This window comes from Centropristis striata, chromosome 4 (assembly GCF_030273125.1).
Source record: "Centropristis striata isolate RG_2023a ecotype Rhode Island chromosome 4, C.striata_1.0, whole genome shotgun sequence".
In the NCBI taxonomy this organism is placed as follows: domain Eukaryota; kingdom Metazoa; phylum Chordata; class Actinopteri; order Perciformes; family Serranidae; genus Centropristis; species Centropristis striata.
The window spans coordinates 18,905,458-18,932,341 of NC_081520.1; the positions used below are offsets into that span (position 1 = coordinate 18,905,458).

General features: G+C 38.6%; 1 protein-coding gene across 1 annotated transcript in view; it reads right to left on the reverse strand.

Annotated features, from left to right (window-relative positions):
* kcnj5 (potassium inwardly rectifying channel subfamily J member 5) overlaps positions 1–26,884 on the reverse strand; it is a 47,163-nt gene that overhangs the window by 9,383 nt on the left and 10,896 nt on the right. Inside the window, exons 2-3 of the mRNA XM_059330624.1 lie at positions 16,512–16,594; positions 9,463–10,336 (exon numbers count right to left, since the gene is read on the reverse strand). Of these exons, the coding sequence (XP_059186607.1) occupies positions 9,463–10,336; positions 16,512–16,574 (937 nt within the window). The 5' untranslated portion in view covers positions 16,575–16,594. The remainder of the gene's footprint in view (positions 1–9,462; positions 10,337–16,511; positions 16,595–26,884) is intronic.

Below are 26,884 nucleotides of genomic sequence, written 5' to 3' on the forward strand. Positions count from 1 at the left end.
TAAAAAAAACCCTGTTGTTTTTACGGTAAAAAACCTAAAAATACATGTATTACTTAATGCCCTTATGCATTACTTAATCATTGATTTGTGTTTTCGAGTTAACAATTCATGAATAAAACTGAATAAACTCATGCATTTGTTGATAAAAGTTCACTTAAGACTATTAATTATCATTCGTACAATTGTTTCTCACATTCAGTTTATGAAAACAACACATAAGTGTCATAAAGTATTTTAATTGACAATGATTTATGGATCCATTTAGGAATATAATTGGGTTCTGAAGAGGTTAATTAAAACCCAACAGTCTTTTTTTTTGCAAGTGGAAGAATATTTTATTAAGAATAATTATCAGTTAAAGCTGAAGTCAAAATCTGCAGTTATGTAACTGCAAAAGCTTTGAAAAAAGGTTTCAATACTGTAATTGAGCTGTGGTGTGATTCCCCAGTTTGCAGCTCTGTGACCTGTTTAAACAAGTCTAATTAAGGTTAACGAGCACAGGGAGTAGAGGGGGAGGGGCTACTGGATGGCGGTCAAGCACGGTGACGCCATGACACCCAGATGATGCCTTCAGGGTCTCTGGCGGTGAAGCGAGAGGTGATTTAATGTCTGAGTCAAGTATCCAGCAGCATGAGCAGGAAGCAGGAGGACTGCTGGTGCTTTAGAGGAAAAAATCTAACGAATCAAAAAATCAGAAATGAAATAGAGCAGAAGGGAGATTCTCATGAACATGGTAAGGCTCAATCCAAGAGCATTCAATACATACTATCTTTGACCCTTTATAATATATATATAATCTAAAGTCACTGTTTAATACAGGGGTCTTAAACTGGAGGCCTGCGGGCCAATTGTGGCCCTCATGACGATATTTTGTGGCCCCCACCGTGATATGAAAGTTTAATGCACTTTACCGTGTTGTGTGGAAGGTCCCTTTAATTACTTTTTTTTGTAATTTTGTGTCTTTTTAAAATATTTTCTGTGTCTTTTTTTGTCATTTTGTGTCTTTTTTTGTAATTCTGTGTCTTTTTTGTGTTATTTTGTGTCTTTTTAAAATAATTTTGTGTCTTTTTTGGTAATTTTGTGTCTTTTTTTTGTAATTTTGTGTACTTTTTTTGGTAATTTTCTGTAATTTTCTGGTCATTTTGTGTCTTTTTAAAATAATTTTGTATCTTTTCTGGTAATTCTGTGTCTTTTTTTAGTCATTTTGTGCCTTTTTTTAGTCATTTTGTGTCATTTTTGGTAATTCTGAGTCTTTTTTGGTCATTTTGTGTCTTTTTTGTTATTTTGTGTCTTTTTTGGTATAAATGTATATATTTATTTTTCATAAAGTTGATTAAATATTTATTGTATATAAGTGTGGGGAAACCATGACATTTTTATCTGGATGCATTACAGTAATGAATTTGTGAATCAAAAATATGTTTAAAAATATAGAAAATATTATTTTAACACAAAACAATGAATTGTGCCTCATTATGGCTATATTGTTCTTTCATATAAAAGTGAAATATATTTAGTTTAATGAGAATCACCCAGAAACGTTGAGATGCTGGTCGCTTCAGGGAGCTTGGTGGTTTTAAAAGGAGCTTTTAAAAAGAAAACACAAGACTAAACGCTGCTAATGAACCAGTGTGTCTCATTTAGTGATAATAACCAATAAGGCAGTTGAGTAACATGTTTAATGCATTGTATTAGAAATGAGTGGATTGTAATTAGTGTTTGAACAAAGGCCAGTAAACAATCCATTCTAGGAATACTAACAATACTCCATTTAGCTGAAACAGCCCACAGAAAACACACATTACAGCAGCAGCTCGCTGAGCTCCGTCCTGCTGCAGAGCTTCACCTCATCATTCTCACTCTTCCTCTTTTTTGAGTTACAAACTACTAAAACCAGTTTAATGTGAGTTTTATATGAATGACACTTTACCGTGTTGTGTGTGGAAGGTCCCTTTATTTACTTTTTTGTTAATTTTATGTCTTTTTTTGGTCATTTTGTGTCTTTTTTTGGTCATTTTGTGTCTTTTTTTAGTCATTTTGTGTCTTTTTAAAAAAAAATTGTGTCTTTTTTGGTAATTCTGTGGATTGTTATTTTTTGTCATTTTGGGTCTTTTTTGTCATTTTGTGTCTTCTTTGGTCATTTTGTGTCTTTTAGTCAGGAGTCTGAAACTCAAATTACCTGGGGGCCCGCTGGAGGCAGTATCAAAATGACCGAAAAAAGACAGAAAATTACAACAAAAAAGAAGACACAAAATGACAGAAAAAAACTAAATTACTTAAAAAAGACACAAAATGACCAAAAAAAGGACACAAAATGACAAAAAAGACACAGAATTACCAAAAAAGACACAAAATTATTTAAAAAAGACACAAACTGACCAAAAAATACACAGAATTGCTTAAAAAGACACAAAATAACCAAAAAAAGACAAAATTACTAAAAAAAGATACAGAATTACCAAAAATGACACAAAATTACTAAAAAAGGACACAAAATTACCAGAAAAAGACACAAAATTACTAAACAAGAAACAGAATTACCAACAAATACACAAAATTACCAAAAAATTACACAAAATTATTTTAAGAAATACACAAAAATACCAAAAAAAGACACAAACTTATTTAAAAAAGACACAAAATTACAAAAAAAAAGACACAAAATTACCAGACAACTAACAGACTTTAGATTGTATATGTTATAAAGGGTCAAATAAAATAATGTAATCAATGCTTTTGGATTTTTGCTATGAGCTGCACCATGTTCAATCTGCTGATATCTTATTGTGATTGTGGGTTTAAGATGCTTCTTTTTCAGTCTCATTGTGGGAAACACTGGGAGCTTTGTGGAACTTTACACCAACACCTGGTCCCGTCTGCTCCTGAATGTAACCAGCCTGGAGCTCTGTTCAGACTGCTTGGCCTTTACCCAAAACACAGACCAGCAGTGAGGGCAGCCACACTTCATTCATTTGGAAAAACAATATCAAAGACGTAACCTTGAAGTAGCAACAGTGGAAGTGCGGGCTGCTGTTGTGACCGGCTGTCAGTCGGCTGCTGAAGCTCAAACAACATTTACTGCAAATGTGTAGACGTTATACGCTGGGGGAGGAATGGAAGAAACCATGCCACACTGCAGAAAAGGTGTTTAAAAACCAGATAAAAACAGTAAATCTGAGGGAAATGATCCTGCTGCATGGACAGATAATTTACCTTGACAAGATTTCTTAAATTATCTTGCAACAAGATAAATTATCTAACACTTCTAAATGTAATGTTTTTTTTTTGGTAAGAACCAAATAATCATCAGGTCACTCTGCTCAGGCCAGTTCATTGTGCTGGCAGCTTTAATTTATCTGGTTTTAAGAGTTTATTTCCACACAATTTAGCCTCATGTTATGCAGCAGATTTCCTCCTGAAAACGCTCGTCTAAACACGGAATAAAAAGTGAAGACGAGACGCCACTTTTGCATCTTCTGTTCAGACCGTCATCATGTAAACGGAGCCTATGTCATGAGGGCAGTGGATGCCACACACATGTGTGTTTTATTTCTGTCATAAGCTCTTCAGCTGTGTGTCTAACATCATCTAATGGAAAAGGAAACAGACTAAGCAGCAACAAGGGAGAAATACATATCTTTGGAAGAAAAAACATGTAGCGTACTGAGTTGTAGGCTCTGGCTTCCAGCAGGATTTTTCCCCCTTTCATCATTAATGTATGAGCATTCTTGTTTTGTAAAGAGACCAGTGTTTAGCCCTTTGTTCCAGCCCACTTGTTCCAGATTATATTCCAATAAATTGTTTGTCAAATTTACTGTATATGTCCTCATGGTTCACCCACTGCCATTTGGTGTGGGTGTTAAAAAAAAGAAGGTTTCATACACAGCCCTGGCTCTATAAACTGGAAACAAACAAAAGGGCTCAGACGGAGCCAAAACAACACTGTTCCTTCCATGCTGGTGCAGCAGACAGGGGAAAAGCCATGGATGTTTAAAGAGGAAGGCAGTGGGAACAGCATCAGGGTTTGGTTCACCACTGAGATGCAGTGTGCTAATACGGAAATTCAATTCAGGAACTGTGCACACTGGATCCGTTGCCAATGATCTGCATTGTAATGTTCCATTTCAAGCTCCACACAACACAAACCAATCCAGACAGAGAAGCTAAAATATATGGCTGGAGATCTCCCAGCAGCTGGGATTCAATAAAGATGGTGATGTAGCTGATATGCACATGCTAATGTCAGACATTGGTCACAGAACAGTGCTAACTAGGGTTGCCAACTCCCTGAAAATAAATAAGGGACACCTCATTGCACTGCAAAAAAAGCCAAATTGTATTTTTTGCCTAAAACAGTGATTTAAGTTGGTAAAACTTGGAAATATAAATTATTGACATTTGGGGCAATAATGTAAGTTAGCACAACAAAGGAAGCCAGTTGTCTGCACAAAAACATGTTTGTGAGTTGTTGTTACTTATATCTTTAAGTTGGGGTTCACAACAAGGGACAATAGTTCTGATAACTCTTATTTCTTTGTTGTGAAATGCGGGAAAGCGGTGAAATTGGGTCATTAGCTAAAGCTAGCGGCTAACTAATAATAGCGGCTAACTGATGCTAGCGGCTAACTGATAATAGAGGCTAACTGATGCTAGCGGCTAACTGATGCTAACGGCGCTGCTTGTTACAGCTACAAGAGTAGCCATTAGCGTATCAATGCTAACTCAAAATTGTAGTCACAACATTAGCTGACATTTCATAGCGGCGATACAATCGTGCCAATTCAGCACATTGCAGAAGTTAGCAGAAGTAAGGATTAAAAGTTATTACAATGTAAAGTTATAAGTTCAAACATCTGAAATCAGAGTTGAGCAAACTCAAAAACAAAAGTTAAAATATTTAGTTTAATTGTCCAACTTAAAATTTTATCGAAGCTTGTTGCCTTGGAATTTTTAGTTCACCCAACTTTTCTTTTTTTGCAGTGTGGCAGGGCCGGCAGACCCGATTACCTTCACCCCTTCTGGCCTTGTGAATTATTTTAGCCCCTTTTTTTGTGATTGAATTTTTTTTTTTTTTAACAATTTGACTTGAACCTGAATTGAATTAGATGCATATTTTTGTGTGACATGAATCCATGGAAAACAAATTATTATCCAGCAATTAAATTTAATACAAAATAACAATGGGGACATGGTCTTCTGGAGTTTGCTGATAACAATTGGATTTACTCCTTTTATTGGCTTTTAAAATGCAGCATGTATGCAATTGAATGGCCATTTTGGAAGATTATGGCATTCCATAATTCCAAATTTTGCAGTAAAAAGGCATGAAATTCATGTCATGAACACATGGGGACCTGGAGCCTCATGTATCAAAGAGTGCGTAGCTTTCATACTGAAAGATGGCGTACTCCCAAAACTAGGAAAGTACGTACGCAAACTCACCTCCACATGTATCAAACTGTGCTTACGCCAGGTTCAGCGCACCTTTCCTTGATAAATCCCAACCAGCGTGGAACTGAGCGCACATGCACGAGCCACCAGCCACGCCCCGTCCCCCCCCCCCCAAAATTAATACGCAAATGACATGCAAATGACTATAAATCGCCGGCATGCCCGCTGATTATCGACAAAACAACGACAAATCAACTTACTGCCACTGCGCGCGAGGTGGACGTGGTGATCTCCGGTGTGGAGGCAGGAAAAATGAGCTTTTTAGTGCCTCAGGTGTGGGATCAGCAACAAGGTGTCACTGTGGCTGTTAACGCAGCCGGATCAGAGACCTGCACCATGGCAGAAGGGTCCCTCCACACACACTCCTTCTAATCGCCACCGTTATTGAATGAGGTCAAAGCCGTTAGAGCTGCCAGTGCGTAATGCGTGCCAATATAATTTTTACGCATCAGTTTATAAGCCACACTTAACTTGTTGTCCCAATTAAACATCACATACGGGATCAAATATGCACCACACCTGACTTATTCTGGAAGGATTTCCAAAACAGGTTTTTTCTCCGGAGAGAGTGATCTGTGCGTCATGGATCGCTGTGCACCTGCAGCATTAACATCTCCATGTTAAACCAAAGGGGAAACGGTCGGTGATTGGGACTTTGACACAGTAATTAAGGCAGTTTATCTGAAAAATGTGTGCGCTCCATAATCAGAATCACAAGTACTTTATTGGAAATTCGGTATATATAAAAATAGTGGAAATAGCAGAATATATAGACTTAAGAAAATATACAATCTTAACATCAAAACATACAGACTTCAACATATTATCATTGCACAAGTCAGCAGCAGTACGCAGGTGAAGTCTAAAATATGATAATAGATGAAAAAAAAAAATCTATACCCTCAAATTTAGAACGGGTTATTGATGGTGGAAAACGGCATTTTCCTTCCATTTTCCGAGAGCTATGAACTATAAAAATAATGTCAGTTGTGTGTAGTATGAGTTTAGACATGAAAGACGTTTTAAATAGAGCATAAAAGACAGTACTTTCTGCCAAACAAAAGTTTGCGGTGCCACCGCACATTCTCACGGAACCTCGACAGGTTGCGGAGCGGTCCGCACATTCTCACGGCAAGTTCACTTTTCATACATGTGGCGTGTGCGGAAAAAACAGTGTACGCAATGTTTTTTTGCGTACGCAGCATTGATACATGAGGCCCCTGGTCTTCAAGAATGCACTGGAGTTTGCTGGCAACGGTCTACCGTAAAGTGCAACGTAATTGCGCACTAAAATTTAAAGTGCAGATGGCGTGACCGCAGTACTGGAAGCCTGTTGTTTCAGATCAGTCAGTCCACCATGGGCTATAGAAAAAGAGCACCGGCACACCGTGCAGTGGCTTTACAGACGTTATCACGCACTTTTTCCACCCAGGTGTTGCCTTCTTCCCATTCCTCAGTATTTTTGCATCCTTTTCTGTTTTTTTCTTGGAGCAGTACTGGTGGCATTGCTGAGCATTGGATGAGCGTATTCTGTATCGTCATATTTCGTGTGTGAATATGCTGTCAGCTCATTGGTCACAGAGCAGGACAGGGCCTGGGAACAAGTTTACCGTAAGTTTTCAAATAAAGCTGTTATTCATTCTATTTTTTGACTCTCACAGTAATACGGGACAAAGTGCGTCCCTTTTCAGCTCAATACAGGACGGTGCTCTTGTTTCAAAATACGGGACGATTCCGTTTTCAAAGGGACAGTTGGCAACCCTAGTGCTAACCACAGCAGCTAGCATTAGCATTACATTTTGTGGCTGAATTTGTAATGTATTGTGTAGTTAAGTTTAGCTACATTAGCATCTTTCTTGTATCCCAGCTGCTGTGTAGCTAAGCCATAAATTGTCCTATATTTCATGTGAGATGTTGTACAGTGTTGTGTTATGAGAAACTAAATTTATAAGACATGTTGGCAGCATGCTAGCTATGACCTTAAGATATGATTTAAGTTGGAACGAAGGATTTCATTAATAATGTAGAGAACTCCTCTGTCATCCTGCTTATATATTTACATATATGCATTTAATTTATGCTTCACAAAAAGAATGTTGGGGTATGTTAGTACAGAAAAATATTTATTGCGTAGGCATATGGAAGCTACTTAGACTTCTAAAGCAGCATTTGTCAATTAAAACTATTTTCATGTGAGGGAAGGTTGTATTGAAGGTTGTTTCATAAATGTGTATAATTGAATTTTATTCAATAATACTGTAACGAAAGGCTGAATTATTTTTTAGAAATTCAGTTATTTCTTATAACAAAAAATGTATTTGCGTCCCTTGGCACAAAAGGAACAATAAACAACAACAGCAACAAAATAAACAGCAACAAAAACATCAATATAGGCCCAGAATTTCACCATCAGTGCATGAGTCACTAAATTATATTATTAATGTCTCACTTAACGAATTTATTATCTGTTGAGTTAGTCTCTCTGTCTTTCCATCCATTACAATATTATCGTTTGCTATCTGCAGCACTTACAGGTACTCACTCCTGCCCCTCCTCTCTTTTAAGCAATACATCTTTCCATGGAAGCCTCTTCTCTCTTTCCATCCATTTATCCATCTTCCCATCCCTCCCACTCAGCTCACTTCCTGCATCAAACATTTCATCAATCTCTACCTCTCTATCCATCTTCCCATCATCCGTAAGTCCTCCCGTTTCACCTCTCTCCATCTCTTTCACCCTTCCCAATCAAGTGCTTTGCAGTTTCATACCTGTGGCCTCCACCATGCCCTCCAGGATAACCACCATCTCAAATGCGGCAAAGGGACCTCAGGCCGGATTCGAACCCGGGTCCACCGCAGCAAGGACTTGGCCCATAATGGTACGCTCTCTACCAGTGTGAACCACCGAGACTCAACTCAACTCAACTTTATTTGTAAAGCACTTCAAAAACAAACACAGCCGCAACAAACTGCTGTACATAAACAAGCAAACAAGAAACAATGAAATAAATATAACAGGAATACACACTAAAATAAATAGTTGCTTTTAAAAAACAACAACAATTAAAAAAACAATAAATAAAAGCAAACCATAAAACACTAAAACAAGAGCAGAGTCTCCAAAAAAAGAAAAGTTGGGTGAACTCAAAATTTCAAGGCAACAAACTTCAATAAAATTTTAAGTTGGACAATTAAACTAAATATTTTAAGTTTTGTTTTTGAGTTTGCTCAACTCTGAATTCAGATTTTTGAACTTATAATTTTACATTGTAATAACTATTAATCCTTACTTCTGCTAACTTCTGCAATGTGCTGAATTGGCACGATTGTAACGCCGCTATGAAATGTCAGCTATTGTTGCGACCACAATTTTGAGTTAGCATTGATACGCTAATGGCTACTCTTGTAGCTGTAACAAGCAGCGCTGCTAGCATCAGTTAGCCGCTAGCATCAGTTAGCCGCTAGCTTTCGCAAATGACAGAATTTCACCGCTTTCCCACATTTCACAACAAAGAAATAAGAGTTAGCAGAACTATTGTCCCTTGTTGTGAACCCCAACTTAAAGATATAAGTAACAACAACTCACAAACTTGTTTTTGAGCAGACAACTGGCTTCCTTTGTTGTGCTAACTTACATTATTGCCCTAAATGTCAATAATTTATATTTCCAAGTTTTACCAACTTAAATCACTGTTTTAGGCAAAAAATACAAGTTGGCTTTTTTTTTTTGCAGCGGTTTAAAGCCAAGGAATAAAAATAGGTTTTAAGATGAGTTTAAAAAAAAGGACAGTGATGATGGGACACCCTAGAAAGCTTTACTTGTTGCTAAAGTAAAGCTCGCTTTCCATCCATTTATCCATCTTCCCATCCCTCCCACTCAGCTCACTTCCTGCATCAAACATTTCATCAATCTCTACCTCTCTATCCATCTTACCATCACCTGTAAGTCCTCCCGTTTCACCCCTCTCCATCTCTTTCACCCTTCCCAATCAAGTGCTTTGCAGTTTCATACCTGTGGCCTCCACCATGCCCTCCAGGATAACCACAATCTCGAACTCCTCCTTCTCCATTTGCGCCATCGTCATCTCCCAGAAGGGGCTCTTCTCGTTGATCTCGTGGGATATGATGAGCGGCGACACCAGGAATAGTCGGTCGTCTCCCGTGTCGAAGCCGATGTTGATGTCCGTCTGGTTGAGCGGGATGAACTCCCCCTCCTTGGTCTGCTGCGAGCGGATCAGCTTCGCTCTGATCGACGCCTCCACGATGTGAGAGTTCCTCAGGTCCCCCACCCGAAACATCAGGCACAGCTTGTTGTCTCGCACCGATATGACAGCATTCTGAGAGAACATGAGGGTCTCGGCGCGGTTCTTTGGCTGTGAGATCTTGACAAACATGCAGCCCACCATCATGGCGTTAACAATGGAACCCAAGATGGCCTGCACCAAGAGCAGTATGATCCCCTCGGGGCATTTTTCTGTGATTACACGATAACCATACCCAATGGTGGTCTCCGTTTCAATGGAAAAGAGGAAGGCTGAGACAAAACTGTTGAGGTTCTCCACACAGGGGGTCCAGCCCTCCTCATCAGCGTGCACCAGATCCCCACGGATGAGCGCTATCAGCCACCACAGGAAGCCAAAGAAAAGCCAGTTGACTACATAGACCAAGGTGAAAATAAAGAGACTAAGACGCCAGCGTAGGTCCACCAGCGTAGTGAACAAGTCACTGAGGTATCGGTAGGTCTCTTGCACGTTTCCGTGGTGCACATTGCACTTGCCGTCCTTCTGCACGTATCGCTGACGTGGCTTCTTCGCAGGATCGGAAATCAAATGGGTTCGCTCTGTCGAGATCTGAGCCTCCCTCAAGTGTTTAGGAAGCTTCTTCACCTGGAGGAAAGATAGACAGAGAGAGAGGGAAAGGAGTGAAAGAAAGCAAGCAAGCACAGACAAAAAGAACAGTGAGGTTTTCTCAGGCGGCAATCTCCATGTCTGAGCATGGAGGCCAACCAGGAAGTGCCTTAAGGCTGCAATCCACCGAAAATTCCAGCAGGGGGCGCTAAGTTTGGCTGCAAAAAAAAGTCTGTCCATTCATTTCAGTGCAAAATTTGAAAACTTCTCACTTGATTTATTACTTCAGAATTTTTTTTCAGGACAACACTATGGTCTCAATCACTAGTAAAAAATCTTCAAGACAATCTGATGTCAATAGTTCTAATAATGGCCCCATTTAGAAGAAAATAGAAGATAAAGAATCGTATGGTTTGGGGCGTTTCTAGCTTTGATTGACAGGTCACTAACAAGGCGAGCCGTCATCAGGAGAGAAGCAGAACAATGTGTATCCACGGCAATGTGTCAATAAAGTTATATATAACGTTATATAGATATAAAAAAGGACGTTTACCGATCTGGTCTCATAACTTTGACCCTTTCACTGTATTTTCACTTAATGACAGTTTATTTGAACGTTTTGTTCAGTAAAAATGTCTTGTTCAGTGTTTGGTTGGACTAACAGACACTCCAAGGAGTCGCTGCTCAGTTTTCTGAGGTAAGAAAGATACATTTTGTTTTTGTTTTTTTGCTAGCCAAAACTAACATCCCAGTTAATGCTGAGGCTGTAGTCAGTGATCAGATCCCTCTCCTCCTCCACAGTCCAGATATGGTCTGCTCCGCGTATCGAAAAACAAGATGACGATGCAAGATGGCGACGAGTGTAACGCTGAACTCGATGCTTCCAACGGGCCACAAACCAATGGGGGACGTCACGGTGACTACGTCCATTATTTATATACAGTCTATGGTTTTCGCCACATGGGTGTACTTTACACTCGCCACTTTTATTTCTTTTCATTAATATTTTCTCTAAAGATATATTGAGTTTATACTGGGGGATGGAGGTGTTAACCTTTTTAATAAGATTTAATAAGATTTTTCCTTTCAGCCTTTGCAAAACCACGCTGCTCTGTGCTGCTGGCGGGGAGGCAAATGAAATTATGAGCTGTTATAAAGTCACTGCTCTGTGCTGCTCCACAATGACATTGTAGGTGTCAGTGTATGCACACATATATACAGGGACAAAAGAGAGAGTAAGGACACAACAAGAACACAAGGACGCCCAGGTCTTTGTGTCGATGTTGGCCAAGCTCCAGCGAGGCGATCTGGCTCCACAGCTGTGCCCTGCCTCCCTCCCCGTCCCCTGTGTTCCCTCCCCTAGAACCCTATGGGACATTGGCAGGCCTGGATAGGAACAGATCCTCCATCCTTCCCCAACAGACCCTTATGGCATCCTCAAAAAGAACGGCATATGCCTGGGAACACACAATTAGCTTATCTAGAAACTGGCTGTCATGCACATACATGCAGGATTCTAATATTGTGTGTTTTTTAGAACATTAAGGGTTATGGAAACCAATTAACCCCTTGGTGCACAACATGTAAACACAAAATAAAAATTAGACCACAATTAACATAGGATTGTGTCTGAAAACTAAATGATTCCAACTTATGTACATAATATTATCCATATTAATGTGTTCTACTTTAACCTTTTGATGCACAACATATAAACAGCTTTTAATGCACAATTATGAACAAAAATGACCCTCATTCATTCCCCATGTTATGTGTTTGAATATCTTTTTTATTATTGTTACAACAGATCATAATATCCATTTTTCCTTTCATACTTTATTAAGAAAATAGTTAATAGTGTATTATTACATCAAGTTTACACACATGGTTCAATAATGTCCTTGTGCATTAGGAGCATAGTGATACAAAAAGTGATACACTAAATTAACAATTTGAGTATATGTGTAACTATGTTTGTCTTATTTTGAAGGTTTAACTTTGAGTTGTTAGAACCACCAGGTTACATTAGAAAATCACATATTTTAACATTTGAGACTTATTAGAGCCACCAAATAATAATTTCCACTGGAAAAACACCAATTTAACAATATAGGATAGTTAATATTTGTGTCTTCTTTGTCAGGTTTTAAATTGGTGACAACATGTAAGCACCTTCTAATGCCCAACATGGGTAAAAAATGATCTTGTGCATTAGAAGCGTAGTGATAAAAATTCAAAAAGTAAGAAATGAAAACTAAAAATTAGGATGTTTGATGATCAAAAACAAGTTATTTGAGGAAAACCACAATACCGAATGATGAAATTAATTTATTGCAAAGATATAGAATATAAAAACTTAGTCGGGTCACTTTAGACCATGTTGTGCATCAAAGGGTTAAAGGGTGTCACTTTGTGTTAAAAATTGGTGGTGACATAAGAGCTCAAATGAAAAAATATTACATGAGATCTTATAGGCAATGTAATGGTTTTTTTTAGGAAGTCAGGGTAGATAAAGCTGTAGGCTACTACAGAGTCAATAATATGAAAATATGTTCAATACAAATACATTCTGTGGGTTCTTCATACTGTGCAAACAAACCCTCTCAGAGCATTCTCACTTGTTGGTGAAGGAAACATTATGTAACTATTTAACTTAGAAATTGCAGCTCCTAAATCATTTTGATTCTACACTGACTTGTAATAGGGAGAATGGTGCCTCTGTTATTCCCACTTGAAGCCCTGAATGCCTGTTCTTGCACTATGTAACTGTAGTGGGCTGGTAGGATCTCCCGGGAGAAGAAGTGGCTTACGGCACTAACATACCACAAGCTTTGGCACTCATGTCGTTGAAACTGGACCATGTTTTATGAGGAAAATGTTTCCTGGTTTTCCCTGTGGTGTCGTCCGGCTGCTCTGCCTTGGCTCTGAGTGATTTAGGAGTTTCCTGATGGACAGAAAGCTTTACTTGTTGCTAAAGTAAATCCTGATTCCCACCGAGGGCGCCGCGTAACGTCTCAGCAGCGTCCCAGCCGCGGCTCTCCGCTCTGCAGCCACATTAAAACGTAGCATTTCTATTTTTGCCGATAGCCGCTGCTAAACCGTGTCAAGCTCAACAGAGCAGACTGCACCAGACAGGAAATCCGACACAGAATCAACGTAATACACTTCTGCTTCCTTTCAAAATAAAACACAATACGCAGTTCATGCAGCCTAAAACTACTTCACATCAAACCAACAGTATGTTATGACCGGGGGCACCAAGTCAGCAATCAATCAATAACAGGATCGGCGACACGGACGATTAGAGACTGATTGTTGAAGTGGAACATCATACAATCATTTACGACATAACACAGTTTTTATAAGGGTAGATGGTCAGATCAACAGATCTTCCACTTCGGAGAAGCAAAGTAAGCTGTTTGTTGTTGTTGTTGTTTACTTTATACACAGTTTATCACGGGATCTCGTGGTCTCCTGTACGTTCAGGATTATTGCGTTTTCTCGTTATCTCTCATGTATACGGCTGGCTCGCTATGCTGCCGTGTGGGAATTGATGCCAGGCAGAGGACGGAGCAAAACCACAGCGAAACCGTTCCACGCCCGGTGGAAATCCCCAGTAAGGAGTGTTGGTGTTTACACCGCTAGCAAACGAGCTTTGGCCGTGTCGGAACCAGAGTGGGGAAATCGGGCAACCCCAGTTCAGAAGCCTCTACAGACATTATGGCAGAGGTGGAGAGACTGTAGATAGAAATTAAGAGAAAAAGGAAAGAACTTCGACTTTGAGCTTTTGAAGTGTTTTCCAAAATAAAAGCCTGCAAGACAGACATGGAGCTTGACTTGTTTCTGTTGGACTAATATTAGCTGGCTTGCTATGTCCTGTGATGCGGCACTTGATGTTTGGAGTAGTATTTGATGATGATGATGAAAAGTAATTTAATCAGAGTGAATAATTATGTACAGATGTTCATATTTAGGGCAGAAGTGAAGAAGTAAATTGTACTCTGAAACTGTAGGGACACGAAATCACTAAAAAGACATTGTATCAAATGCTTCTTTAATTATTATGCTTTTAAAAAGGGATGGGGCCAAAATCAATGTTCCAGTGTTCCAGACCTGAAAGCAGGAGTCATGGGAATTTTTTCACCAATGCATTGTTTATTACTTTGAAGCGATTTTAGAATTGATAATCCTATAAATAGCCTATAGATAATTTTCAAAGTAGGTGAAGAAGATAAGAATAAAAAAATGTTGTTGCATGAGGCCCAGTGACTGCCCAAGCTGAAAGCTTACAGAGTGTCCCATTCTTTAGACACATTCTTACATACAGACAGAAAGACAAACACAGACACACAAAAGGACAGTTTCCAGTCACCTTTTAAACAAACCAAGGACATTTTGGCTGCACACTGACACTTCAATCTGAGTTGATAATTGAAATGCATTGTGCTGAGGCAAGAAAACCGCCCCTGTGCCCTCTGAATCTCTCGCTTCTGAGAGGACACCTGGGATCCATCTCTCTCTAGTGGCATGCTCACATCACCACAAAAGTTACGTCCTATTGTGGTTACACTGACTGCTCAATCACAGAAACGATGAGTCTCACAGTTCAGCCGGCAAAGGACAAAATCTAAGGCACTACAATATCCTTGCAGTGGCTTCGATTGCAGAGCCTGGATAATAAAAACCTGTCAGATGGCTTTATTCAGGACGGTTTTCTTCTTGAAGATGTCAGGTGCTGTTTCCCTGCTGTCCTATGTACATGCACACTCAGTCGGGCCTGCATGTGCAGTATTGAGTTTTCAGGTATTGATTCGAAGTGATCCCTGTTTAAGGAACGTCAAAGAAGACAAAGAAGAATTGAAAGACAATGCTTATTGACCGCCATCGCAATTAGTAGCTTGATGACGATGCATTCACTAAATGTCAATGGGCTCCCTTATTACGGACTGTGCTCAGGGATATTGGCTCAAATATAGATTCAGAAAAAATCCATCCACTGGCGTCTTTGACTGAAACTTTCCACTGACAGCATCACTTAATGTACACAGTTATTTTTTTTTTTTTGTTAATCGCTATTTCACAGCTTTTGAATTAAACACAGCCAAAATGGGCTCATTTATTTCCACACGTTGGGATCAGGCTAATTGAGTGATAGATGAAGCTGTCGTCGGCAGTGCTGCCCAATCTTTGGCCTTTGTAGTCAATACGTTCTGTGGAGGTGATGGTCGATAAACAAATTCATTAGTTCTCTCTGCGTGGCAGTAGTAAGTGGTGGGTGTTTTCTCTCATTGAGCCTTTCTGGCTCCGCTTGGGTAGACGGCATGAGTTCCAATCAGCTGGGGGATCAGCACAGATACCGGTGCAACACAGCCATCCGTTATTGGAAGTGAGTGTTGCTTTCTTTTCTCCACTGCCAAGTGAACTAAGCTATGTATTTATGTGAACTATAGAAACAGGTTTGGTTAGACTTGATCTATAATCTGTGCTGCTTATTTAATCTCTAGAGCATGTGTAAAGCATATCGACTGTATATCAGACATCCTTTTTATCTACCTCATTCCCCCAATCTTGAAAACCATCTTCTGGTTTTTCGTTCTCATGCACACATTGCTCTGTTCTTCTTCTCTGTTCTCTATCACAATGCTACCTCTCTCTCACATAGTCTCACATATTCTCTCTCACATAATCTTACATACTCTCTCTCACATAATCTTACATACTCTCTCTCACATAGTCCTTCCGTCTCACACTCTCGCTCCCCACTCCCCACACGGTACTGATCACTACGGTGTCACCACCAGGTATCAGCAGTGGTACCACCAAGTATCACCAGGTATCACCAGTGGTATCACCAGGTATCACCAGTAGTACCACCGGTGGTACCACCGGTGGTACCACCAGTGGTATCGCCAGTGGTATCACCACATATCACCAGTGGTATCACCAGTGGTACCACCAGGTATCACCAGTGTTATCACCACGTATCACCAGTGGTATCACCAGTGATACCACCAGTGGTATCACCAGTGGCACCACCATGTATCACCAGTGGTATCATTACGTATCACCAGTGGTATCACCAGTGGTATTACCAGTGGTACCACCATGTATCACCAGTGGTATCACCACGTATCACCAGTGGTACCACCAGGTATCACCAATGGTACCACCAGGTATCGCCAGTGGTATCACCAGTCGTGGCGGTCCATTCTACCTGTGCCGGCGTGACTCCTATCTCCATGTTGTGGTCCATGAGGACTCGAGAATCTCCTGCCATCCTCAGCTGAAGCTCAACACCTGTAAGACAGAGGAAGAGGAAGTATGATAGTCAATTAAATTCAGCAAGTGAAACACATGTGTTTTCATTGGCATTTGCAGCAGCACAATTAGTTTCAGTTCATTGATCACCAACATCAAAATGGACCAATACAACATAGAGGAAAGGTCAAAGCTCCAGTGCCCTCAGAGCACATAGACAAGCTTTATCCATTAGGCCTTTCAACCCTTTAACCCAAAGCTATCCATATGACATAGCCTCTTTAAAAATACATATGTTGCATCTCACTAACAATGTAGTGTTGATATATAGCCCAACCCCCTCTGGGATAATATTGTGTACGTGTCTACCTGAAAATTGCTTCCATTTGTCAATATGTCAATATTTGCTAGCTGGAGTAATTAGAACCAACCAAAACCCATGAACCCTTTAAGCTTTAAAAGGTCACAGATGTTTGCATTTGTATTGGAGGTAATATTTTGTACAAATAATCTATGTGAAGGTTTACGTGATTCAAGTAGAAGCTACTGTTTAGGGAAGGAGGTTGAGTTTTGTTACTAGATCTGATGGTTTGTAATGTAGATGACAGTATTTCTCCCCAATACACGGTTGCTCGTAAAGTTGGAATACATTTTTTTAAATCTCTTTCCATGAAATAATTATGACAATGTGATTTATTATTGACAGATAAAGTGTATATATTCTCAAAACGTTAATAATCAATCTCTTACAAACATTTCACAATGCAAATTAAACCACAATTTAGGATTGTGTCTAAAAAACTAAATGATTCCAACTCATGTACATAATATGATCCATATTAATGTGTTCTACTTTAACTCTTTGGTGCACAACATATAAACACCTTCTAATGCACAACATGGGTCAAAAATAAAACGTATTAATTTCCCATGTTATTTCATGCTGGCTGTGTGTTTGAATTTATTTTTTAAAAATTACAACAGATCATTATATCCATTTTTCCTTTCATACTTTATGAAGAAAACTATTTTTTGTATTATTACATCAAGTTTGCTTTTGCATTAGAAGCGTAGTGATACAAAAAGTGATTCACTGAATTAACAATTTGAGTATATGTGTAACTATGTTTGTCTTATTTTGAAGGTTTAACTTTAAAAGAGTTGTTAGAACCACCAGATTACATTGGAAAATCACATATTTTAACATTTCTCCCGCCACAGTGATGGTGGTGTCACTAGAGAAAACATAAACCAGCCTGTCAGAATTCATATTTTTCTATATGTTTTAAGCCATGCTAGCAGCATGGCTCCAGGGATGTCAGCCAGATTAGCTAGCTGTCAGCTCTGTCCACCTCTTTGGTAGCGGCTTGAATACCTTGACATGGATGACATGATTTGCCAAGACATTTTGAGTTAATGATCCCCAGAGGATGACACCTACTGACTGCCATGATGTCAACTCTAGGGCCATCATTAGGTTGACAGTTGTGGTCCAGACGGGTCCATCTCCATCTTAGCAACCATTGATTTACTACAGACAGACACCATAGTCACAAGATAATAATCTGTAAAAGCTCTGATTCCCTTAGGTGTCATCATTAGGACAAAAGAATGGAACTCAAATATTCCCATCAGCCTCAGCTGTACTTTGTGTTCACTGCTAATTAGGAACTGCTCATGGTGAACATGGTAAACATGTACATGTTAGCTTTAGCATTAAGCTGAAAACCACCAGTCTGCTTAAGTCAGGGGTCGGCAACCTGCGGCTCCAGAACATTTATACAACAGGAAACGGTTATTTGTTTACCTATTAATTTTTTATTTTACATTGGTTTAAACCCAAAGAAATTTGCATTATTTGATTGTAAAAATGTGCAGCTTATAAACGGCATTTTTAGTTTTTGGTCAACTTTAATGTGTTCTCACTGCTCTCTGAAAAAATCATATTGATAAATGCTCATTATGACCTATTAGTAAAGCTGGTAGGCTAGTTTAGACTTAGTTGGCTGTTTTATCATCATTGTAAGGCTTAAAAAAAGGTTTGCTGCTCCATTCAGACATTTTTCCCCATTTTTCGGCCAACATATACATGTTGAAGACATAAAATGGCATTTTAAAGCCAGAAAAGAGATCCATCAGGCAGTCCTGCTCCTCAACTAGGGATGGGTACCTTTCACATTTGAATCGATACGGTACCGATACCCGGTACCTGGGAATCGGTACCGGTACTCAACGGTACCAATTTTCGGTACTTTTGCGTAACATATTTATTTCTCAAAATATAAACTTTAAAAAATATATCAAAACAATATAAAATCCAGGATGAGCTGTGCTTTATTGTTGAGTGAACGTGCATTTTGTAACATGAAGGTTGCAGTGTTATCAAAGAATGCAGAGGAGCTCTCAGGTGGCAAGTGCACGGAGGAGAAAAAAAAAAAGTTGCAAGTGCACGTGTGATTTGTTGTGATGACGTCGTAGCTATGCGGCGCAGCACCGGCCAGACAGTATTGTGGGCATAGCATGATGGAATAAACAAAGTTGAGTCGGGCTGCTCTGTGCACATATCGGGGATGACGCAGGAGTCCGAGGGATTTAATTTCAGCGAGGCATTTTGGAGTAAAGTGGCTGGTAATATTCCTGAGTTGAAGAGCGGAGTATTAGCGGAGGACCAGAGATGCAGCAGCTAGCTGCTAGCTGCTAATGACTAGTCTACGGATGAATGGAGAGAGCAAACGAAGTAAGGAAGGTCTAATCTGGAGGCAGACGAAGGCCAAGCCCGGGTAGAGACATTGGAGAGATAGTAGCTGGCGGCTAGAAGACCTAGAGCCGGCTGTTGGTCTCTGTTCCGCGGTGGAAGAGGGCAGCAGCTAGCGGCCGCGGTGAGCAGACAGGACCAGACGAGGAGGTAAATAAATTTAAAAAAATAGTGCGATCGTCAGCATGCTTGTTAATCAAAGACGTCAAATGAAAACGGGTTGAAATCAATGATTAGTTTAAAGTCAACGCCGTTTAGGTACCGAAACATGGTACCGTTTGATTTTACATGAATCGGTACTCGGTAGTACCGACGGAATTCGGTCGGTACCTATAAAAGTACCGAATTCGGTACCCATCCCTATCCTCAACTCTACAGTACAACTAGGATTAACCATGAATTTTCTGTGCACGTATCAATATACTATTATGATAAAGGCAACACATTTTCCCAGCTGCAAAACTTATGTAAAGGATTAGTGTCTAACATCACATGGGAGACGACCCCGAGTCCTCTCAGCTCGTTAGTCTACAGTGACGCAGGCTCAGCTGCTCTGTTTTTAACCGGGTCATTTTCCCAAAGAGCAGGCTCGTCATCGCCTGTTACTTCCACTAAATAAGGCCACATGCAGACACACACGTGCAGACAGACACACAACTCTTTAAATACTAACACACTCCACCATCAGCCTTCAGATCACAGGCTTTATCTGGACCCTCTGGGCTCTGAGACTTTTTGGCCGTTTTTTAATATTTTTGATTTTGCCCTTCATGTACCACATGAAAATGTTTACGATACCCATATTTGGTGTCCATTTGTTGTTCACCTATATGATCTGACAGTTATTTTTTCACTTTAACCTACTTTATCAACATATTTAAGCCCCAAAATACACAAAAATCATGAAATCCGAGTTGAAAATTATACTATTTACTACAATAAAAACCACAAATAAGCTCAATGAACTGTTTTGGAACTTGAAAATGTAAACATAGGATACATATATGAACATATAAAAAAAAAATTAATATAATAAAACTAGGTGTTTTTTTTTCTTGTTAGCTGCAACTCTTCGAAACAAACTGTGTGCCAAATTACATATTATCATTATTATCTTATCTTATTATCATATATTTGGTTTTACATGACCTGGGAATGTCAATGTTGAATGTTTTTTTGTTAAACTTCACGTGATCATAGTGCCCAGAGGGTTAATCAGCTGGAGACGGATAAATAAATACTCACTGTCACAAATCCTTTTTGTACTTTACATTTTATCTGATATAAAATGAGTGTACATATTATCTTTGTGGTTGTTTTTAGCTCCGCTGGAGCAGCTGGGTGACGTGCTGACAGTCGCCACTGTGATGTGGCTTTAGAAAGTATTTCAGTGCTCTTGAGTTGTATTCAGAAATAGATATTTTTAAACATCAGTTATGTGAGGTCCAAAGTGACAGGAGAAGTAGAAAAGGAACACTTTCAATCGCTGCTGAATGATGCGGGATTTAACCCTGCAGAGTGTCTAAAAGCTCCAAATAATCCAGACTTGTTGACTCCATCCAGACTAGAAAACAAAGCAGCGTGGAGCCCTACTGTAAATTTACCTCTAAAGTTCTGGCTGTAAACTCCATTAGCCAGTTTCAGTTTGATGATGATATACCAAGTAAAACTGGAGACAAGCTCAAATATATTTAGTATAAAATGATAGAACTGGATGGAACCCTCTTATATGTTACATTTGACAACTTTGTTCACATTTGCAACATTTAAAATTCTTTATTGAGCATGATAGTGTTTTGAAAGTTAAAAAAAGATTAAATATCACATCACTAAAGGACTAAAAAAGACACAAAATGACTAAAAAAGGACACAAAAAGACACACAATCACCAAAAAAGACACAAAATTACAAAAAAGACAAAAAAAATAATACAAAATGACTGAAAAAAGACACGAAATGACTAAAAAAGACACAAAAAGACAGACAATCACCAAAAAAGACACAAAATGACAAAAAAAGACACAAAATTACTAAAAAATGATGCAAAATGACTAAAAAAAGACACAGAATGACTAACAAAGGACACAAAATGACCAAAAAAAGACACAAATGACCAAAAAAGACACAAAATGACTTACAAAGACACGGAAAGACACACAATCACCAAAAAAAGACACAAAATGACTAAAAAAAGACACAAAATGACCAAAAAAAGACATAATGACCAAAAAAAGACACAACAGACACAAAATGTCTAAAAAAAATCACAAAATGACCAAAAAGGACACAAAATGACCAAAAAAAGGCACAACACACACAAAATGACCAAAAAAAGTGACAAAAAAAGACACAAAATGACTAAGAAAAGACACAAAAAGACAAAAAAAGACACAAAATTACTAAAAAAAGACACAAAATGACCAAAAAATACACAAATTACCAAAAAAGATTAAAAAATGGATAAAATAGCCCTATAAGACTCCATTGAGTTAATAAGAGCTACTACTGTAGTTAGAGAGGGGAGTGGGGGTGAAGTGTGTGTGTCTGTGTGTGTGTGTGTGTGTGTGTGTGTGTGTGTGTGTGTAACCTCTGATAAAGCCCTAATTTTAGCAGCAATCTTACAACACCTTTGGAGCTCCACAAGAGGCAATTAACTCCTAGAGCCCCTGGGTGTTGTTTGGAAATCAACTACTTTTAATTTACTAAAAGAACACGAGGTAAACAGGGCCTTGGAACCGAGCAAGCAAAGGAGCATGGGTAAATGACTTTAGTTCCTGACCTTAACAACATCTGACATTTCTTTGTCATCCGTCTTTGATGTTACTCTATTTGATCGCTGACAAGCGAGGAGAGGGAACGCAAAGAAAGGCGAGCGGCGAGGAGTGAGAGGAGCACGTCACAGATCAGAGCCACACAGGACGCAGTGTTGACACGGACGGTCCAAAGCAAAGGGCACAGAGACGTGACAGGCATCTGAGCAGGGAAAGACAGACAGACGGACAGACAGCAGAGGTGTGGGACACACACACACACACGCATTCTTGTACTTCTATCTTTGTGAGGACCCTCATTGGAACAGTGAATTCCCTTGCAAGATTATAATAGTTTTGGATTTTTCATTAGCTTTAGAGTGAGTTTGCTTTAGTATTTATTTTTTTGAAATGCTTTAGTTTTAATTAGTTTTAGCTTTTTGTAATGGGGTATTTGTTGGGTGGGAGATTAAAAGAGGTCACAGTATATTTTGCCTTCATTTCCTTTGTCTTATCCAGCTTCATATGTATGAGAAAAGTTGACAAAGATGAAAACGAAGGACATTTTCACTATAATTTTAGTTAATAATCATTATCATGTAACCTTTAACCCTTAAAACAAAGTCCGAAATCTCAAAAAAGCCTTTAAAGAAGTGAGGACATTTCGGCCGGTCCTCACTTTGCAGAAACGTCCTCACTCTGTTGGTAAAAAAAATGTGTTCTGGTCTTCACTATGTAGGAAGTACAAGAACACACACACATTCTTGTACATCTATCTTTGTGAGGGCCCTCATTGTAACAGTGAATTCCCTTGCAAGGTTACAATAGTTTTGGATTTTTCATTAGTTTTAGTTTTCATTTTGTTGTGAATTTTGTTATTGAATCCAGTTAGTTTTAATTAGTTTTTAGAGTGAGTTTGCTAGTTTTAGTTTAGGTTTTATTAGTTTTAGTGTTTTGTAATGGGGTATTTGTTGGGTGGGAGACTAAAAGAGGTCACAGTAAATTTTGCCTTTATTTCCTTTGCCTTATCCATCTTCATTATGTATGGAAAAAAGATGAAAACAAAGGACATTTTCACTATAATTTTAGTTAGTTTTGTAACCACACAATACAGTTTCAGTTAATTATCATTTTTTAAACATAAACCTAAGGTAACCTTTAACCCTTGAAACAAAGTCTGAAAAGCCTTTAAAGAAGTGAGGACCAGCCGAAATGTCCTCACTTTGCAAAAATGTCCTCACTCTGTTGGTTTAAAAACATGTCCTGGTCCTCACTATGTAGGAAGTACGAGAACACACACACACACATGTACACACAAAGCTTTTGAAAAAACCTCGCCGAATACATTAAAGGGGTTGCGAGGTCTGGCTTTCTGACTCATTTTAGGTTCTCTCATGAATTAAACATGGCTCCCTGGAGATTTGTGAACTCAGACCTGTGTGTGTTTCTGTTCGTTGCCGACTCAACAAGCCCAAATGAGAGGTGTTCCAACATGGATAGCAGCCGGAGTGTTTTATCTTAGCGCTTTAAGAGGGTAACAAGCATTTATCTTGTTACCAGGAGAGTGACAGGATGCTTTGGCTGAATTGTGTTTGTGTCCTGATAACAAGAGCACTCATCTGTTGTGCTTAAAGCCAATGGGTACCAGTAAACCAGGGAACTTGCTTTCTAAGGGATATCTACAGGACATATATTTCCCTTTTTTGCTGATGCTGCATGCTGTAAACAGTAAAATGTGGCTCTTTCCTTCCAACCTGTGGCAAGCTCTATAATTTTCCCCCAGGGTCTGAATTGCACTTGCTTCATGATTTAATTTTCTACATTTTCAGACCTTCAGAAACTTGCGTCATCAGCTCTGCAGCTATGCCCTTCTCAAAGGTAACAACTAGCATGGAGCTAAGCCAAGAGTGGGGCTTTATCAATACTAATCAGCGCTCCAATAAAGCCCCGGCAACAGATTAATTACCTGCATTATAATTCTCACTTGATCAACATAATTGTAAACAGTTTCGTTCTCTGAATTACTTTTTCTTTCCCATTATATGGAGGCAATCAATTTAGTCCTTGTAGTCTCTGGAGGAACACTGTTTCCGCCTTGAAATTTGCACAGATGTGCTTGCTTTGCAAATGCTCAGAATGCTGCTTCCTATTTCCAAAATGGTTCAGGAACAAAGAAAATCAGCAGAATTATTTTTACATATATATGCAGGTCAGTAACCCTTCTACGGGCCGAACAATGTCCGGGATGAAAAATGCTTATGATGGTTCAAATCTTATCTCTCAAACAGAACTTTCTCAGTTATCTTAGGAAATGCCTCATCATCTGTGGCCCTTTTAACATACATGTGGTATCCCCCAGGGCTCTATTCTTGGCCCGTTGCTGTTGTCTCTCTATATGCTTCCATTGGGCCAAATCATCAGTAAACACAATGTGCAATATCACTGTTATGCCGACGACACACACATTTATCTTCCACTACAAACCAGTGAAAAGGGCAATTTTAACAAGCTTTTATCCTGCTTAACTGATATCAAATCCTGGATGACCCCTTTTTGGTCCCACTACAACCATTCCTACCTTACAGAACCACCTTGAATCCCTGTCTTACACTGTCAAACCCACCGACAGAAACCTAGCTGTTACATTTGACAGCCATCTCACATTCGAGAAACAAGTTTCAACTGTTGTTCAGTCATGTTTTTATCATTTAAGATGCGTCTCTAACATCAGGTCATTTCTTTCGTGGCCTGATCTTTAGGGGTCATCCATGCTTTTATTTCATCAAGGCTAGACTATTTCAACTCTCTAAACTCTGGACTAAGTCAAAAAACCATATCTGGTCTTCAGCTTGTGCAGAATGCAGCTGCTGGACTTTTAACCAAAACCAAGAGATCTGAACATATTAGCCCTGTTTTAGCCTCTCTTCACTGGTTACCAGTCCGTTTTACAATTGATTTTAAGATTTTACTGATTACTTTTGGAGCACTTCATGGCTCAGCACACACACACACACACACACACACACACACACACACACACATATATATATATATATATATATATATATGAGCTGGTGCTGCCATATGAGCCAGAGCCTCAGATCCATCCATCCATCCATCCATCCATCCATCCATCCATCCATGTCCGCTAATCCGGGGCTGGGTCGCGGGGGCAGCAGGCTAAGCAGGGCAGCCTCAGATCCTTAGGCAGATTCTTCTGACAGTACAGAAGTCACAACGTGACACAAAAGGTGACCAGAGCCCCAAACTCTGGAATTCCTGCCTGATGATCTTCGACTTGCAAAATCAGTGACACCTTTTAAATCTCTTCTTAAAACATATCTATTTAAAAAAGCTTTTTATTAATTTTAACATGTCTTTACTGTCCTATGTAATTTGCACTGGTGGCTGGCGGTGGGGGGAGGGTGTACATTTTTTTGTGTGTGTGCTTGTTTCTGTCTTGTAGCTTGTTTTACTTGCTTTTCAGCACTTTGTCACATTTTGTTTTGAAAAGTGCTCTATAATAAAGTTTACTATTATTATTATTAATATTATTATTATTTTACTAATATTATTATTATTATTTTTATTACTATTATTATTATTATTGTTATTTTTATTGTTATTATTATTATTATTATTACTATTGTTATTATTATGATTATTATTATTATTATTATGACTATTATTATTACTACTATTATTATTAACAACAATAATAATAATAATAATATTGTTATTATTATTATTATTATTATTATTATTATTATTATAATAACAACCATGCATGTTCTCCCTGTTCCTCTTCAGCTTGATACCCTGATGCCACTGAGCCTGACAGGGTTACAAATAGCGGTCAGATGTTGCCGACTCAGCAGTATAACCTTAGTTTACAATACAAATTTGACTATTTATGGGCACTCATCCATAGATTCTGAGGTCATAGCTCACAGATTTCTGTCGGTTCATCATATTCAGTGCTGAGACAGAAGAGACAAAGAAAAATAGGCAAAAAAGGGAGAGAAAAATAGGAAGAAAACAATAAAGATGAAGGTTGCAGCAGAGCTTTAACCCTTTATCAGGCAAAGAACTATATTTGGTAACTTCAGGTAATATTTCGAGAAAAAAGTTGCAAATTTACTAGATTAAAGTGGCAAATCTACAAGAAAAAAAGTAGCAGATTTAAGAGATTTAAAGTGGCAAATCTGTGTGAAAAAGTCGCAGATTTACGAGAAAAAAGTGGGAAAAAGCTACTTTTTTCTCCCAGTTTCACCACTATAACCATTAATAGGGGACTCATTAAAATACTTGCAAATTCCAAATTTCAACCCTAGAGAATATTGGAGGATATTACATGCAGCCAGAATGTGTAAAAAAAACATATGAAAATAATATTTTGAGAAAAAAGTATACGAGATTAAAGGGACAAATCCACAAGAAAAAAATGTGCAGATTTATGAGATTTAAAGTGGTGAATCTGGGAGAAAAAACTTGCTTTTTTCCCACTTTTTTCTCATGAATCTGCGACTTTTTTCGCACAGATTTGCCACTTTAAATCTCGTAAATCTCTGACTTATTTTCTAGTAGATTTGCCACTTCAATCTAGTAAATTTGCAACTTTTTTCTTGAAATATTACCTGAAGTTACCAAATATACACTGCAAAAAAAGAAAAGTTGGGTGAACTCAAAATTTCAAGGCAACAAACTTCGATAAAATTTTAAGGTGGACAATTAAACTAAATATTTTAAGTTTTGTTTTTGAGTTTGCTCAACTCTGAATTCAGATTTTTGAACTTATAATTTTACATTGTAATAACTTTTAAT